Below are 19261 nucleotides of genomic sequence, written 5' to 3'. Positions count from 1 at the left end.
GTCTTCAAACGTAACAAACAACCTTACAGTTTCTTCATCTTCCCAACGTTTTTGTCCCACCCTTTGTGGCTGATGAGCTTGCCACTTGCTTAAAGCTTGAATATCCTTTTATCTTGGTATTTTTAATTAACCTTACTCCAAAATTTTATCTTTATCTCAATTTAAAGTTGATTTCTTAGTACTGAAAGTATGATTATCATCAAGAAAACACGCGAGGATTTCTTAAACCAGTGCCTTAGCAGGAGATTTCCAGTTGCAATGCAGTAACCTGCTAAAGCCTTTCCTGAACTCTTCATTCATGCCAGCATACAGAAATGGATTAACACAGCTGTTTATGTAAACCATGATGTTACCAAATGTCAGAAGCTCGTTGAAATGGGGCCAGTTTTGAGCGGTTCCAAACTCGTACCACAACCAGACCACCTGATTGGGCAGAAGGCAAATGGCGTACAGAGAGACAACTGTCACTAACATCTTCGTTATCTTAGTATTACGTTCCAGCCTTTTGACTTCCTTTTTGTCGCCTTGTGCAGGATCGACTACACTTTGTGGGACAAGGTCTTGTTTCGCGGGATCACTGAACTTTTTATGGATTTCAAAATGTGGCACGGTCGGTGAAGACACGGAAAATGCCTCGCTTGTCTGGTGCGTTTGATATCGATTCCCTTCTGGGCTGTAAGCTGCCACGAGTATGCCATTTTCGTTACGGTTCCTGGCAATGCGAGCAGCTTGATGACGCAACTTCCTTGCTACCATGACGTAAGCGAATGTGATTATGAGAAGCGGTAGAGCGTATTGAAAGATGAACAAACCCATGGTATAGGCCTTCACAGCGGCAGGATGAGGCCAGTCTTCATTACAATAGCCATCTTTGATTTTCAGCGCCAGTGCGTATGGTAGCACAAGTATGAATGACAGTGACCAAGTAGATACAATGATGGCAGCTGTCTGGACTGATGTGAAGCGCGGCTTCCATGGATGTACAACGGCCCGGTATCTGACAACAAAGTGAAACACGTGAAAAATGTCTTGCAGATGTTGGGATACTGTAAAATATGTATCGATAGGGTTACAAATAAAATTCGACTAACTCATGAGAAGCCACTTTGTGGTTGTGTCTAAGTGTGTTTTTGGGTTTAAATAATAAACGACATGGGTTAAAAAATAAAAGCAGGGAACAATGATGAAGCACTTCAGGACAGAATAGCAGATGCACTGAACAGAACAAGGGAGAAGCCAGAAAAGAGGATCTTCTCAAAAGTCTGTTTGAGTCTGCACGGACATTGTTAGGAGACATCACATTCGGGTCCCTCCTTGTAATTGTAAAAGAAAAATCGAGTAATACTTTTAGGCGAGAAATCTGTAACGAGAGTGGAAGCGGCGGAAGTGTTTTCTTTATTTTGGGATTGAATTTTGTGTTTGTTTTTTGTCTGCATGTGTTCGTTTCTCTTTTATCTTAATTTACTTTTCCTTCTCAAGCATAATTCTGATCAGGTTTCTTCAGATCTTCCAAAATATCTTAATGCCAATACCATGTAAGAGTAAGCTCCCTCAACAATGACCTCTTCTAACTATTTACCTGTCTAAACTTATGGCGGCCAGCGTAGCTGAAGAGCAGTTGGTGACCAAAGTCATCGCGGGCCATAGGATGTTACACATGGCGGCTCCCAAAGGCCAGTGGGGGTCGGTGATCTTCAGGACGACATCAAATGGGATGCAAAGTAATGCGACGGTCAGGTCAGACACAGCTAAGTTCACCAGGAGATAGTTCCTGGTTGTGCGCATACGCGGTGTTTTAAAGATCACCAGACAGACGAGAATGTTCCCTGTCACACTGGCGAGAAAAACAATAGTGAAAATGGTGTACTCTGATATCTGTAGCCACGTGAAATTTGACACAGTGCTATTTGGAACTGAATTTCCGATGTCGCTGAGATTGGCCATAACATAAAAACTTGAAAAGACGAGTGACCGTGACGAACAGTGTTTTAATGGTTCACAGACTGTTCACAGCTTTTACAATTTAGCTTTTTTGAGCTTGATTGATGCTGGTTTTAATCCCATCCATTGTTGTCCATGTATTTGTTAAAAAAAATCCAATAAAACCCTGTCAAAGAAGAAACAAACATAAAAAGAAATTTCATAACCTAAGTAAATATCTAAGTCTTTAACAAAGTAAATATCTAGCTCTTCAACACCTTTTCTAAAACGAGCGTTCATCTTACCGTTTTATAGAAAATAAGATGAAAGATGCAAATAAGAGCAAAATTAATATCGAAGTCTCGACACTATTCAAATAAGTGCATTCAATTTATAACTGCACAAACATACGTGTTCTCCCGGATTTTTTTCCAGTTTGCAGGTATACAAGGCTAAAGCTCACAAGAGAACTTGACTTCTCAAGAAGAATACGCCAAAAGAATATAAATAATTACATTTAGAGCCTTAAAAATAATCTGTTTCTCGGCAGATCAAAAGAAGTTAATTTGATTTATTTAAAAACGTGAAAGCTGTAGGCTACAAAGAAAAGTAATTTTTCGATCTTCTCCGTGTGTTTTTGCCATGTAGTTTACCTCTCTTTGCCGAGAATCAATCTTCACAATTTATCATGTCTCGAGGCAAAAAAGAAAAACTTGCTCTAGATCATGCGTGACTGATAACAAACACCACTCGCCGACTTTTATTTATTTTTACACTGGTGCAGTTAGATAAACAACTTCTTCCGAAAACAAATGTCGAACGGAGTTTTGGAAAGGAACACGTCTTTTCAATAAAGGAGTGATTGTAATGTTTGAAAACAAAAGCTGCCAAAATGAATCTTCGAAATTCAACTCATTATGGAAATTCTCCATGTGTTAAACGTGTCCTGTCTTGCTTGTTTTCAGATTTTGAAAGCCTTATCCTTGTTTGCTTTTTCCTTATTTTCTTTCAATAGATTGCTGGCGTTAGAAGATTATACCTTATTTGGGTTTTTATTTTCTTTAAAGGAAGACATGCGTTTTTTTTTGGTTTAAGAACCAATTAAAAACACAAGCACAGTTCAAACAACTTTACTACGGTAAACGCCTCTTTGCCTTCTGGGGCTTACTTTCAAAGTCGTGATGAGAGTGGGAAATAGTGGCTTGGGGGATATTAGAAATAGGCGTAAATCAAGTATAGTACGTGCGTAACGTAGGTGTGGGAATATTAATATTGTTTATCACGTGCTTAATTTTCAGGAACTCTTTTTCTTAACTGAAAGTAGGAGTTATCTCACAATTCCTTGTTTTAATGCCAGATCAAAGCAATTCAAGCAAACCTTGAATGAGTTCACTCCCTGCAAGAAATTTCAAAATTCTGAAGCACCAAACAGTAAAATAGCTTAATGAAAACCGGCTTGTTGTTTTAATGAATGAAGTGATTTTTGATAAATCCCAGTAATTAACGTAAACCTTCATTATTTTCTTTCTTTCAATCAACCAATAATATATTATCAATTTCCCTGCTACAAAGTAAGATAAATAAAAAGTAAAATTAATATAATTGTTCCACTCTAATAACCTCGTGCTATTGGTGTCATAGTAACGCGTTGTGACAATGATGACTCTAAGAATATTGCCACCAAAACACAGAATGTTTTTTATAAAACGTTCCAAGTTCCTTCATCACCGCGTATATAACGAACTCAAGCCTATAATATCTTGAAATATCTCTTTTTAAATTGCGTTTGTTTGCATACGTCTATTAAATTAAAATTAAGTACGGAGATAAAAATTATAGGTTCTAAATTTAGCTCTTAGAAGCAAAAGCAACAATAATTTGACTGGTTACTCAATTGCAAATAACAGACAATGCTTCCAAGCAAAATCCGCCTTATCCAAAATGTGTAAACAAACAAGAAATGGGTACAATTGTTTTGATTCAAGTACATTTTCTATATAACAGGAAAATTGACTATGAACTACTAGAAAGGCCATCAGGCATATATAGCAGGTGGAATAAAGCGAAAAACAAACAATATCAGACTGTTGTCTCCAAAAGTGTGCTTTAGAAGTTCCTGGAAAAAACCCCGAACATTTTTCGGTATATAATTTCTTCATCAGGCGCCCCATCGGTGCGTACACGAGGATGGCGTATATGTGCAAACAAAAACAAGTCATTCACTGATTGGTTCAGCCTTTCCGTCGCGCTTGCAAATGTAATATGTCCACGCGGCGCGTATCTTCGAGTTCGGCGGCACCCTGATTGACGTCTCACCAATCACTTACGACTGCATTTCGAAGTTTCCGGAACGCCTTCCGACAACTCAAAATTTCACACGTAATCCTAAAGAGACGAAGTAACATCCAAACTTAACAACTGTTACATGGTTAATATTATTTTCTCGATCGGGCTACGGATATCTGTAAATTTCTAATGATTTTAATTTGTAGTGTTGATTCTATACGCATAGGGTCAAAAGGTTTGCGTGCATGTTCAACGCCATTAATCGTCCAGTAATTCAGCTTTCATACTTTTCTTATCAATAAGAACTTTGCATGAATATAAAAATAATATCGATCTGTTTCCATATCCTGTCATTCAATCCCATATTTGGTCGTAAATGAAGAACTGGCACGCGACCCAAATGGACACTAAAACCTATTTCGAGTGTATTTTATTTTTGGTACGGAAATAGAAACATTTTTAAGTAAATCGAAATTGCATTTTTGATATTAATTTCTTTCGCTCGCAGGTGCATTCGTTAGAAGTGTTAGCACAGATGAAAGATTCCACGCTGCTCTCTTTTGTGGCTCAAATCGTTAAAATATAATCCTTCTTTGCCATGAAAATATTGGTTTAAAAATGACGGATCGTGAAGTTTTTTCATCCAGACGTCGTTGTCAAGTCTATCTTAGATTTACGTAATATATATATTTTTTTCTTGTCTTTTTGGAGTTAAGGTTTGATAAATTTCATTAGCTCGGGGATTAACATTAAATTAAAAAGAGAGCACTGAAAATTTCCATTCCAAATCGAAACCTGCTATATATTTTACAATTTACTGGCAACGAGTAAAATATTTTAGCATTTTTTTGAGACCATATTGTAAATACGAGGTTTTCATTTTTTTAAAAACCGAAACAGTGTTTGATAAAAATTCAATACAGGACACTTTGCTAGATAATTTAACGATACAGAATCGCCTCGCTGATAAAATATATCAAAATCAGTAAGATTATATCTAAAGCCTACCTCTTGGTAAATAAATATTGTAGAGGCAAAGCAAAACATACCCTGATTAAGGCTTCTTTCTATAGAGTTAACTACATTTCCTGCAGTTGCTATAATCGAGACTGTTTATCATAAATTAAGCGAACATCTGTGGAAAAGGCGCAGTAAATTCGAACCGCGTCATATGGAAAACAATAGCGACTAATGAAATTTCCTTGAAATAAAGAGACCTTTTCTCCTATTCCATACATTGGTTAACTTAAAAAAATAAAATAAAACAAAATTATATTATGTAGCGCGGAAAATGATTTTTTCCTCTTTTTCAGTATCGCAGACGGAAACCGAAATTCTTTAAATTCAATGGAAAATGTAAAATAAGTGTCAGTTTACTCATTATTAAGCGAAAGGTAAACGATTACACCATTACAATTCTGAGACCACTGGGCACACAAAGGGTATTCTGCAAAAGGGTAATTTGTTGAACCTGTGTTTGGTGGTCTTAATTCATTGAGAAAAAAAATAACCTCTTTCTATGTCTATAGTGTCAATGTGATCTAGCCTTTAAAAGGATTTTGGTAACCAAAAGTGTCACAAAATTTTTCACGCGTGAAGTTAAAGATGATCGATTATCGTTTGCCCAATCAGAGATCTGCAACAATTTGGCCAATTAGTGGTCTGCAACAATTTGGCGCCAAAATAATTTTTAATAGTAGCCTTGGAATCATTCAGATCTAAGTCGTGAATACGTATATAAAGTTTATAATATTTTTGGGTTCTCTTACAAGTCCAGTTGTGCTTCTTGCGATATCACTCTCTTCGTCTGCCAATATTTTGTAGGAGTTAAAGTGAAAACATAAGGAAGACAATTAACTGTGCTGGAAAAAAAATCTTAGTTTGAAATGCACATGCTTTGCATTTTGTTCAAGCTCTACAACTGAATTTTTAACAACAATCCTGGGCGCTCAAAGGCTAATTTTCACCGTCACTAATAAGATAGTGAGCTCTTCCACTAACATGTTTAATTAAATAGAGGTGTGCATTTCTCGATATAACGACAAATTACATCTATATAGGGTTCTCCAAACAGAAAATTATTTTAAATCCGAATTGAATCAAGATTGCAAAAAATAATGCACATTAAATGTATTTTAATGTAGTAACGTAGTTTAAGATTAAGCCTTCATTTTCCCGATTGTTTTGGCTAAAACAATTCTCATAAAATCAGCTTCCCTTTGTATCCTTCCCTGTCGATTTTAGTTGTCCGATATCGTTTGGTTTTTTGTTATTGTAGAAAACAAATTTTATTCGCTAATATTTGTCAAAGTCTTATTTAATATATCGACGCCAAGTTTATTTGTTTGTCCTTGTTTGAATGCTGTGTCAAGACGTTGCAAATAAGCTGTGGTCCTATATTTGTACACGCGAAAGAGCATCTTTAAAAGCTGTTTCGTCCGTGCACCGCTTAATAGTGCAACTTTTACAATTGGTGCCACTCGTTTAAGAAATGAGTCACGTGACAAAATGTCGTCCCTCACTTCACAACAGACTAAAAGCTTTTTACTCGACTGTTGACGTTAGAGAAGAACTTAAACCAAATTTAAATCTGAAACCGAAACTTGACGAGATCGATGTCTGGTTGACAGGGATATAGTCGAATTTCCCTTTTTGAAAATATCACACAAAGCAAATTGGGATAACCATTGAAGTAATACGAAATTAACCATTGAGGTAGCAATTGTTCCAGACAGATAAATAGACAGTACATACCACCTTACCAGTTGCTATTAAAGCCGGCCGACCATGAATCATAAGTCAGTAAAACTTTCCATTGTCCTGGGCAAGTCGTATGTTGTTTACAATCGGTAACATGCATACGCGGTTGGCTTGTTTTCCTTGAACTCCAAAACAACAGTTGATTTATACTTTTTTCTGAGCAAATTCGATAGCGAGACACTAGAATCGCAGACGGCATCAAACATAGACGCCTACCTATTTGTGGGCAAATTTGCGTAATTGTTCGTAAATAAAGAAATTAAAACACAAACATACAATTAGGCTCATTTCTTTGCTATTCGAAATGTCAGTAATTAGCAACTTACTTAGTGTTTCCTTAATTTTGCAGTGAAATTGATAAAAACTTCAAACTGAACCACAATGCAAAGAAGATGTCGCGTTTCATACCGGACTCAGTAATTTCCTTCTTTCCTTTAAAAACGATTGAATCTTTTACAACTAGGATGAGTTTAAATCAGCAGAGCATGCGCACTCTAAAATGCTTAATATAAAATGGAATTTGGCAAACTTGTTATCAGTGGGTGTATTTTACGAGCATTTGATTTAGTTAAATCCAGAATAAAAGGTCATGTGTGATTGGGTAAAGGCCAAAATAAGAACTGCATACTCGAATTAATAAGCCAGTACTTAAGTACTAAGTAAGCATACATCAGGAAAATAGCCATTTACATTTTAGTCACAGCATACGGGCCCCCACAAAAAAAAAAAAAAAAAAAAAAAAAAAAAAAAAAAAACCCAAAAAAAAACGGGGGCGAACGAGAAAATACGGAAGTGCCCTATTTCTTATTTAGAAAGGTAGCCAAGTTTTTGAAGACAAATCAACTTTATTTCGTCTATAACGTATTTTACAATTTATTATTACATTAAGCGAGTTACAAAACCTGACAAAACCTCAACATCTGACGAGGAAATTAATAGACATTCTGTTTCAGACAAAACAAGTCAAGGAAAGACAAAAAGAAATACATGTATATGCTAAGGTATGGAGATGTACAAATGAATGCAAATTAGATACAAGGAAGGTATCATCCACAACTTACTTCCATACCTCTGTTTAGTGATTGAGCTGAGGGAAATCAATTCCTGAACGACAACAATAACAGAACGCAAGCAAAAACCAAAAACAAATTCTAGACATTGGTGCAATTATCCAGAGGAGTACCGTGCAATTTTCACAAATATATATATTTTTATTGATTCTGTTGACATGTACAGCGTATACGCCAGATGATTTAACAGAAAAAAATCAACAATGGTGACTATTGAATATGACGTAATCGGTCAGTTGTCTTGTGGGTTCCTTGGTTTTACCAATTCAGTCCGGAAACAACAGTCTTTTTTTAAAAAAAATAGGTATTAAATTTCGCGCCTGAATTCTAAAGCTCAAACATCTATTATAGCGCTTTAAACTGCTACTCCTATCTTCGTCAAACAGATTCCGGTAAAAATGCGCTGACCGGTTAGGACAACAGGACTGGAACGTAAAAACGTAAATAAGTTTTAAAATAAATACATGTATGCTGAGTCAGTTTTGTTGGCAAACAAGGATTTAGAAGAAACATAGGTCTTTCCAAACACAATCGACTTCAAGGAAGGTCCAGCGAGAAGAAAATCGGCTGGGTAGCCATTTATGTGAAAACACGCAAACTCACTTTATTCAAGTGCCTAGTTTATACTAGCTTCTGGCATTCGTTTTTTTATGCAATGTATTGAGATCAGAGATTCTCCCACAACAATTTTCTGTACGTCCACAGACGGATTTATCGCTCGATGATTGTCATTCGTTTTCAACGTAAAAAATAAACATGTAGACACATTAGGAGACATACTCAGAAAAAAATGAGTGAATGAGAACTAAGGGACGCTGTAAGATCAAGAAATCATATTTAAAAAAAGAAATCATATTTTACCTGCCTTCCATAAAATTTATCATAGCCACTCCATCTCCTTAGCAATGCTTTTTTAAGTGTACAGATCAAAGATGTTAATTAACAGGACCCACTCTGATAACAGTGCTTGTTACACTGTCGGAGTTATCCTGTATAAATTGTATTTATTTATTTATTATATTTTCTTTTTTTTAGGGGGGGGGGGGGGGGGGGGGGGGGAGAGAAAGGGAATATAATTTTTTAGTATATTGTCTTTCAAGCTTATGAATAGTTCATTTACATGGTTTTGGTAAAAGTGTTCATGTTTAGAGCGACCCTTTCTTAACGACCCTTCTTTTAATTATATTTTTACCTGTTCTCTTGAAATTGTTCAAGAATAAAAGCCCGTAGGAGAAATTTTTTCACCTCACGAGAAACTCTATGATCAGTTAATTTCCTTTTGCTTATCAAGTCATGATATATACCGCTATGAAAGTTATTATGAATGCACGATTCCCAGCAGGTGTTTTTCCGAAATCTGCAGCGACTGATAACACACTGAGTTACTACAGGAAGTCAGAGAGACACTGTTGTACTGATTTACAAATCCGATTTCTCAAAAAACCAGGCGCAAAAAATCCGGACGTTATTTGTTACAGCAAACTGAAACAGTGTGATGTAACAACTAGATTTATAACGCCTGAGGTCAAGACGTGCTTGTGCTTACAGTGGATTGTCAGGCTGATGCATTTATCATTTTCTAGAACTCGCAGTGCATTGTTTCGTCGGCGAGCATTTGGAAGCCATCTTCTGTTCGTTTTGGACAGGAGTTCTGCATCAAATCGAGAAAAGGTCGAGCGTAATGATCAAAGATACAAAATTTATAACAACAGGCGTCGTGATCACAACTTTAGACTGAAGTAGCCCGAAGAAAGCACTGAAGAGGGAATGCCTGCAATGTCCAAATTCTAACAATAAAAAAGTAATTTCAGTTTAAAACATTTTTCAACTTATACTTTGACGAGCTGCCTTAAATTCCACGAGATTCTTCTAAGGGAGCTTTTTACCGTTGTTGTTTTGTTAGCTTCTTATGAAAGTTCCTTTTTTTGAAACTAAAAAAAAAGCGATTATTTTGCGGTTAATGTTTTAACTACCTTTTACCACCTCTCTACGAGGGTGGTAAGACGCTTTGGTTTCACCAAACCAATTTCAGTCAATATTTTTCCGCTTCGCAATGAATATGTTACTTTCGAAGGACCAACTCTATTGTTTTCGGATCCGTGTGCTTTATTTACTGATGAAATACTGTCCTCAAACGTTTATTAGTCTTAGTTGGGAAGAGAAAAAAGCGAAACTTTTTCTCAAGTTAGATAAAAAAATCGCTTGCAGTCCGCAAGCTGCATCGAATTATAACCTTCATAGCTCATTTTTGTTTAGATTAGGAAGTGAAAGCGCTCTCAGATTCATATACGCCTCATTTGGTTGAAAAAATTCCTCTTATCGATAAATTTGTTTTTCGTTTTTTTTTCCGACACAGTTTTGTTTTCGTTTTAAGTCTTACACCTTACCTGCAAACGTCGAGTGAAACAAACCTTCTGCGCCTTCTCCTCGTGCATCTTGGCGGCTTTAGAATCATACTGTCCATTCCCTTTATGTTGTTTGATCGAGCTCTACTCACAATAAAAGGTAAAAAGAAAACATTTGATGACGTTTGCAAACAAAGCCTGTTAATTAACACGGTTCTGTATGTATTCAACATCAGAATACGAAAACTTCAAATTAAAGTCTCGAGCTTTGTATACTGTTCATATCATAGTGTATGTATTTTCTTTGGCTAGTGAGCGGTATTTTGTTTTGTTTAGAGAGGACTTTATTTTGCCTTTATATTTTGCTTATAAATAAAATGAAAAAAAAAAAAAAAGAGAAAACAATAAAATACTCATATCCCGTAGAACACTTCCTTATTTCTCGCAGAGTCAATACGTCAATGCCAATATCAAAAAATATCCAGCTGACTTATCCGCTTGTGCAATCATTCCGAATCTCAGTCTTTGTAAATGTGAAACTCATCGAACGTTCTTTGATACAGCTAACAGTCAGGGTAGTTCGGTTAATATTCTGGGAATTTACTTCTAATCAAATCTGTCATATTACAGAACCGCTTTGCAGTTTTGTATGCTCGGTGTTTTAAACAAAAAACGTCTTCCCCTGCAAGCTTCCGCCTATAAAAATATATGAGCTCCTTTGTGATTTTCCGACACGACATTATTTTAAACTCCCTCGTTATTAAGCAGTTGACATATGGTCGCAATAATCTTGAAAAAAATTCTCTGTACAACCCGACGAAACTAGTGGCAGCTGTTTCATGATGCAAAATTTCCCATCTCATACCATGTCATTGAGCTGATAACAAAGCAGTACCAAGAACTTCAAACCAAACAGAGCGTTAGCAAAAAGTGGTGTAAGAACCCTGCTGGCGCCAATATTCTCTATAGACCAAGTAACATATCACTCAAACTGTTTTTGGGAAATTTACGATGAAATCTTGATCCGTAAAGTAGATTAAGGTCCAAAGACCAATGAAAAAGCACTAAAGGTGATGTTTATTGCATTGTATCCTGTGGGGGACATAGCATTGTACATGGTTATTTCGGGGCTATCTGCGGATAACCGTAGATTTAATTACATTGACGAAGCTACCTTTTTCAGTACCAGATGAGCAACTTCGAATTCTTGTTTTTACTGTATGTTTGTAAAGAAGATGGCTGACTGTTTGCCATAAAATTACACCTATAGCTTATCAGAATTACAGACTCACAAAAAACAGATCTTTATTTTAATTGCGATCGCGGCGATAAGGAAATGTGCGAATAAAAGATATACTAAAAGTTTTTAGCTACTATTAAAACGGTAAGGGTTATTAAAAAGCACCATTGTCATGCTTAATTAAACTGAGGGATAGCGATATTTGCCGTATTTATTTCTGTCCTGGTGATGAAATGAAATATCAAACAATACACTACGAGGGCACAATGACTCTCCGAATGGAGAAAATGGAATTTTTAATAAAACTCCGTGTTGACCGACCCACCAGGACGTAACCCCACAAAAAACAGATATCCCAGTTTTTGTTTCGGCTATTCATATGCTTAAAGTAATCATAAAATTAAAAAAATATATATATTTTTAATCGCCAACAGATCTCTGGCTGGCAGAAAGTAAAAATATACGTAGTTGACATAGCGTGACATAACGGGCGATCTGGCTGGCTTTCTTTTTGAGGTATTGGCAGTATACTACCACTAGGACGCCCTAGGCTTGATAGCCGTCAAACCCATCATCTATCATGTCTAATTCAGTGAATGATAACCTTTAGTGAATGATAACCCTTTCATATATTCTTCGTGACTGGTGTCACATTAGATCTCAGTGAATTATAAATCTATTTCGGCGGAAAAATTCAATATTCATTTGTAACTACCACCCTCCTGGCTTTCAAATTCAAACACACAATGTTAATCTAATATAGCTTCAAAAACGACGACTGTCAAGAAAACACGCAAAAAAAGACAATGTAATATAATAAGCTTATTTAGCTATGGACCCGACCGCAAATCTTGTTGAAATGCGCGGGCAAAGTTTGAATAATGGGTAGGAAAGCGTGCATAATGAGTACTCTTAAAATAACTTAGTAACGTTTGCCAAATTGCTCATGAACTTGTTAGCGAATTTTACTCCTGGGTGTTGGAATCCTCAATGGATTCCCTATAGTAATCCAACAAGTGCTCAGGGAATAACTGATAACTAGTATCTAAAGTTGCTTATCGTGGCATTTATGGTTTGAACCATTTCTGGTTAGATATTGTTACATCTGACAAATTCCCATCCGCGATTCCTCCTGTTATAGTCCCAGAGTACCCAAAACATTTTGTATAAGAGTTTTTCAGCGCTGGGTAATTTTGAAACATTGTTTTCACCTTTTCATTTAACGTTAATTTCAGGCCTGTAGGTTCCAAAAACCCATAGCTTGCCCGTTGTAAACTGCTCTCTGGGGACCGTATTCGAGCCAAAGATACCCAGTTATGGCTAACTCGATATTTAATTGTTCATAGGACGCTTGCATCGACAACGTAAGAGGCCAAGAAAACCCCTACGAAAATCCTCATTCATTCCAGCATAAAGAATCGGATTGACTGAACTGTTCAAATATACCATGGAACTACCGAGTGTGAGAAGTGCTTTAAGATGCGGTGAATTCTGACCGGATCCAAACTCGTACCACAGCCACACCACTTGGTTCGGAAGCATGCAGACAGCGTACAAGAACACCACCGTCACCAACATTTTGACGATCTTAGTGTTGCGCTCCAGGCGCTGAATTGCCTTACTTGCCTTGCTCTGTGCAGGTTTGGGGCTCCGCAGAGACAAACCAATGTGGATGTGGTTTAACCCAGTAGTCAACTTCTTTTCCGGTATTGGCGATCCTGATATAGACTGCACATCGCTAGTATCAGGAGCCAGGAAACTGCTCGACGGACCCGGTCGAGGTAATGCCAGGGATTCCTCGACACCCGTTTTACTGGAAAAACGAGCAGCTTGATCTCGTAGCTTGAGAACCACTTTGGTGTAAGCACAAGCAATGATGAGGAGTGGAATGGTAAATTGGACGATGAAGAGCCCTAACGTGTACACGCGCCTGGTCGTAGTGCTCGACCATACTTCTTGGCAGTAGTCATCCTTGATTGACAGCACCAGCAGGTATGGTATGACAAGCACAAATGAAACGGACCACGTGACTGCAATAATGATGGCCGTCTGGAATAAAGTGAAGCGAGGCTTATAAGGATGGACAACAGCTCGAAACCTATAAAAAGAGGTGCAAAAAACCCGTTGTAATACATTTACTAAAGAAATAACAACAGCAACAGTAGTAATGAATTAAAAAATAACAATACTAAAATAACGAATGACAATGGCTAAAATTATAAATTTCGGTGAAAAGGCAATGTTTCAAAGTTTGTGACATGACATGTTTTGACGGTCACGTCAACAGAGCTACATAAAAGTGCAATGCATTAACTCAGTATGGCCTGAATTATAAAGCGCACGGGCCAGTTCTTCAAAGCAAGAATGAAATAACGACGTCCTCATGGTGTTTTTCAGGAATGACAGGGTCGAAATAGTTTACCTGTCATAACTGATAGCAACAAGGGTAGCCGAGGAGCACGTGGTCACTGACGTCATAGTGGGCCACAACATTTTACACATGGCGGACCCCAGGGGCCAGTGAGGAAACGTCAACTTTAAAACTACTTCAAAAGGTATGCAGAGGAGGGCGACAGTCAGGTCTGCTACGGCAAGGTTCACCAACAAGAAGTTTCGAGTCGTGCGCATGCGCGGAGTTCGTATGATGACTAGACAGACCAGTATGTTTCCAATGACGCTGACCACAAAAATTGCTGTGAACATGGTGTACTGTAATGCATCCAGCCATTTAGGTTGGGAAACTGGTAACTGGTCACTGAAGCTATCATTTATTGTAGAGTTGGTGGACATGTTGCTCCAGATACAATTTCAGGCACGACTGAATTGGATTTTACCGCTTTAGGCTGTTAGGCTGTCGCTTTTCACTCTGTTCTAGGTCCTAAAGAACAAAAGAAAAGAAAAAATAAAAAGGCTAAAATATTCAAGTTTCAGACACTTATTTAAACTTCACAGAGAAAAGTGTATCTCCTTTTCAAAATGTCGGGTTTGTATAAGGTTTGCTTCAGTTGCTCAAAACAAATCAGCCAATTTTGAAGCAAATCAATAAATTATAAAGTTAAATAGTATATAGAAGAGAGCCAATCAGGTCATAATAATAATGATGATGATAATTTTTAAAAAAGCTTAGATTTACATAATTTGCATTTTTTGCCAGTAAAAAAAATAGGTCATTCGCTAGTTAAGACACACTAAAACAGTGAAGGTCATATGTTTGGTCCTAGCAGATGTATTAACACATGTATTAACTCAGCTTTGACAAGTTACGGTTTATGGTTAGATAAACCGATATATTTTTGAAAATCTGTTAGGTCAGTGAATGGTAATTTTTTGCCGTGTAACATGCACTGACAAGCTTTGACTGTTATACAAATCCCAACTTACGCTGCCTCGTGGCTATAACAAAACGTCTTCTTCCAGGAAACAAGGATGTACCACTTAAAGCACTTATGGCCGGCGTTTATAGGATCTGATGAAGCTATCCAAGAGATGTAGTACCGAGCGCCATGACTTATAGAAAAAAACGTTTAGCGACAGCTGTTGTACCTTGGTTTATTATAATTTATTTTAGCACTGAGCAACAGATAAAGGGTCTGAAATTAACCCCAGACGTGTGAAAATCCTTTCTTTATGATCGTATGCAAATAATTATAAAAACTCTCCAGCTTTTAAAAGGGTAGTCTATGGCTCATTAGACGTACAAGAGCATTTAGAAGATGTGATTTCATTCGCTGGAGGAAACGTCTTTGTGAATTGGGATTTAAGTAACTCTTTGTCTTTTTTTCTCGACATTGAGAATGTTTTGCTTTAAGTTGAAAAAAAGATTGTTGTTGCGCAACACGGAATATGAGCTCAATGTTCTCTAAAAGTAAATGTAGATAAGAAGGGATGATATTATTTTTAAACTATGTGACAAAAAATGGGGAAACATAAATCACCATCCATGAGAAGCACTAACATAGTAGACCTGGTGGATTTTTCTCATGCACCTATCTTTGATGTTAATTTTGTTTTGTCTTTTATCTTGCGAGAACATCTTGGTCTTGTCTTTATTACCTGGCTTCTTTTGATTCCGTATGTGGATTTCACTTAATTATAAAATACTTATCGACATTGTTTTGTACATTTCTAATTTATCAGTTTGCAAACGTCTTTTAGAAAATTTATTGTCTGTCCTCATACTTAGTATTCAAACAGATTACATATGATAATCAGTCAGAGATTGGCATTTATTTTGTGTTAGCAGTAGAGGTAGTGTTTGGAAAGCGCTGTACTGCAATAACAGCTGTAAGGCTCAGTTAATAATAGCCCCCCGTGTTAGAGTAACGCAAACATTAAAAATTGAAATGGGGAAAAAAACCTGCCTTGTTAACCTTAAAGCTACCTTTTCCTATTACAAAAACGGTGCTTAGCGATGTGAAGGATCCAAGACTGGATGACCACAACCATTCGCAATAATTATTAATTATGAGTATGAAAAGCCGTCAGGAAACGAAGGGCTGAGTACGGCAGTACCCCAGCGAACAGGCTCTTGGTTTGTGGGGGGGGGGGGGGGGGAGGGGTTACAAAAAAAACCTCGCAAGCGAGAAAAAGACGAGGAGGAAGGCGTCCCCCTCGACCCCCCTTAATTTATGACAGCTTCTGGTTCATGACTGTAAGTATTCGTCGCCATGTTGGAGGGGGGACTGAAGTCGAAGTAAGATTTGGTAACTTTAGAGTTTCTACCAGCAAGTAATGAACTTAATCAGAATATGGTCAGCAAGGTAGTACAATGCAACATATATTTCTAAAACTTCCTTTTTTTGTTTTCGGAAAAATGCACCAATCCGGCGGCGCATTTGGAATACTTTTTGGGCTTCCAATGAGCGAACTAACGGACTTCGTTACTTACAATTTATTTTTTTTATATAAATAATATTTACTTCCTTCATTTGCACTGTAAATAAAAATTTAAATCGTTCCTAGATGAAGCTGAAATTCTCCCATATTGTATAGAGGAAATACTTTTTTCTGGCAGTTGTTAACTTACATTAGCAACCTCAAGTTGGTGACATGGGTCAGATATACCATTTTTTTTTCTATACTCTGTGAATACAATGATCTTATGCATAGCTTTCAAGAGATTGTTTGCTGTGTTTTGTTTATTTGGTATATATCCCTCCGCAATTGTTCGATTTGCTAATTAAGTAAGCCAGTGTCAAATTCAAGTTCGTTAAAAGACATTTCCTATCCGAGAAATCGTCAAATTTAGCATCCCTTGGTGTTAAAGATATTAAATGTATTAAAATTATTTTATTTCTAATTCCTGAAATTTCATAAACTTGTTATGTTTCACATTCACTAGGTCAAATTCCCGAAATCTTGCAAAATTAGATACTCAATGGGATGTCCATAATGTTCGCTTGATAAAATATATGCTATTTACAAGGCTAAAAGGGTTAAAAATTATAAAAATTGAAATTTATATTGAAACCAAACGTTTTCGGCTGTTTGCCATCATCAGGGTTCAGAACAGCCGAAAACGTTTGGTTTCAATATTTTAATTTTATTTTTGGGATGATTGGAAAGGTTTCACGCAATAATTTAATCAGTTGTTTCTTGGCAACGGAAGGAAATAAATTTTAAGCACGTCTGGTTAAAAGGAAGGAAACTTTAAACTTACCCAGAAGCTTGATTTTTTCTTTTATTATGTTAATCAAGAAATGTTTAATTGCTTGAAGGTTTTTTAACTCGCATCTGGTTTCTCATGCAACAATGGTTGCTCAAACAAGACGATCATTTGCAGAAGGCGTTTGACCGATTAGTCATTTACAATTAGCTCAAGATTTCTGAAATCGTCATTAAGTCGTTTTTGACACAGGCAAGGAATATTCAATAAGCTCTTTTGACATTTTGTTAATTTTCCGTGAATAATGAAATAATCCGTAGAAGCCGGGACAAAACCCAGCTAGAGAGTTACATGGGGATTACATATTCACAATAAAGGAAACATCCTCCTCTTTATTAGTTTATCGCAAGAAAAATCACTAGTGGAGATTAGAAGTACAAAAAAACGTTTTAACGTAACAGATACAAATAAATCACGAGCTACAATATTTTTTTGCACAGAGGGTGGAGTATTTTAACAGATTGTAAAGCGCGTGGATAACACCAAATTGAAAAGCGAAGAACCATCGAAATAAGGAAAATAATGCTGGCACATATTTTTGTCGGCCAAATTCGTATTAACTTTCCATCTGACAGGATCGACAACAAAGCAAAAAACCATTTCCTGCCGGAAATATTATGTCCCTGAGTCATTTTGTAGGAATATCGGTAATACTAAAACTGCTGTGAATAAATAAGCGTTATTCAAAAAGCCAAGATTTCATTTTAAACTGTGAATGGTATAAAAGTTATTTTTTTATCCGTACTTCATCGATGTGTTACGACTGTATCATTTAGCATTAATATTCCTTTTTACCAGTACTAAAGAAATAAATACACATTTCCATGTTTCCTCGACAGGAATAGATAAATATGTTTTCGACAAGACTGACTCGGCCCCTGTCAATGTATGCATTTCTTTATAAGCTGCCTTCGGCTTTAAAAAGCAAACTTAGTTATCAGATTCATTAACTTGTAAGTTTCCTTCTTAGTTTACCCTATAATTATGAAAGACTGTGCAACTTTGAAGTCAACCATTTTATCAAGTCTAACCATATATTGTTAATACTCAGTATATCTTAAAAAACCACAAACCTGGATACTTCGCCGTTAGGTTGAATATGTGATAAACGAGTATCAGGGTAGCAATGAACAAGGCGTGTGATTGGGCTTAGAACGTGCCTGTATCACAAAATATCTAGCAAGAGCGAAATCCTGGTACAGTATATTGGTACAGTAGACGTGATCACGAGTGGGAGTTGACTGTGAGACGTGAGTTTATCTTATGTAACTCAATGTGAGGTTATCTTTAAAATAGAAACTATTCAAAAGCCAACAATATAGTAAATATCTAAGACATTACTCACCAAAGAAACGTCGCTACATTCAATGTAAACGTTCTCATCAGCTTTTTCAAGCCTGACAAATGCAGTCGTTTATTTTGCGATAAGCGTGTAAAATTTAAATCTGCAAACACCCGACAACAATCACCTGAGAATACGAAACGTTCATAATGAGATACCTTATGCAAATTCGATATTTTACAACTTAAGTAATTCTAAACAATGTAGGTCTCTTTTTTATTAATGTTCTACCCAGTTGTCACATAAAATCTCTAAAGAGGAATCGACTGTCGCATTGGCAAACAACATGTCAACTGAAACTGACAGAGCTAGCGCTATTCCGGTCTAAAATATTAAGTAACTGCCATTAAATATTATGATATGCTCTCAGGACGCAAAATGCCTTTTAATGAAGAGCGTAAAGGTGACAACAGGATTGCCAATTTATGTTAGCTCTAATTAGAACCTTTTGTTTCCTTTTTGTTCCAGACGTATGCCCAATATTGAAAGTAAATTACTGTTTGCCTAAAGTATGGTAAACACAATCATTGAAGGTGTGACGAGGCTGTCGCTTGCTAGATAAAACACGCCAAAAGGTCTCGGAAAATGAACAGTTTGCTTATCAGTGACATAAATATTCATATTGATATGTTG

The 19261-nt window shown here is 36.6% G+C and overlaps 1 protein-coding gene across 1 annotated transcript; it reads right to left on the bottom strand.

Moving 5' to 3' along the window:
* Positions 1–149: 149 nt before the first annotated feature.
* On the bottom strand, positions 150–18453 carry LOC144655145 (uncharacterized). The gene is made up of 5 exons (XM_078515359.1): positions 18360–18453; positions 14044–14499; positions 12956–13719; positions 1580–2003; positions 150–997 (listed from the first exon to the last, which is right to left on the bottom strand). The coding sequence occupies exons 2-5, from the start codon at positions 14409–14411 to the stop codon at positions 223–225; spliced, it is 2331 nt and encodes a 776-aa protein (XP_078371485.1). The 5' UTR covers positions 14412–14499; positions 18360–18453; the 3' UTR covers positions 150–222.
* Between the last annotated feature and the right edge of the window lie 808 nt (positions 18454–19261).

The sequence above is a fragment of the Oculina patagonica genome, chromosome 5 (assembly GCF_052425735.1).
Source record: "Oculina patagonica isolate OP01 chromosome 5, crgOcupat, whole genome shotgun sequence".
Lineage (NCBI taxonomy): Eukaryota > Metazoa > Cnidaria > Anthozoa > Scleractinia > Oculinidae > Oculina > Oculina patagonica.
The sequence above is the reverse complement of the archived record's forward strand: the minus strand, read 5'-3'. Positions and strand labels throughout refer to the sequence as shown.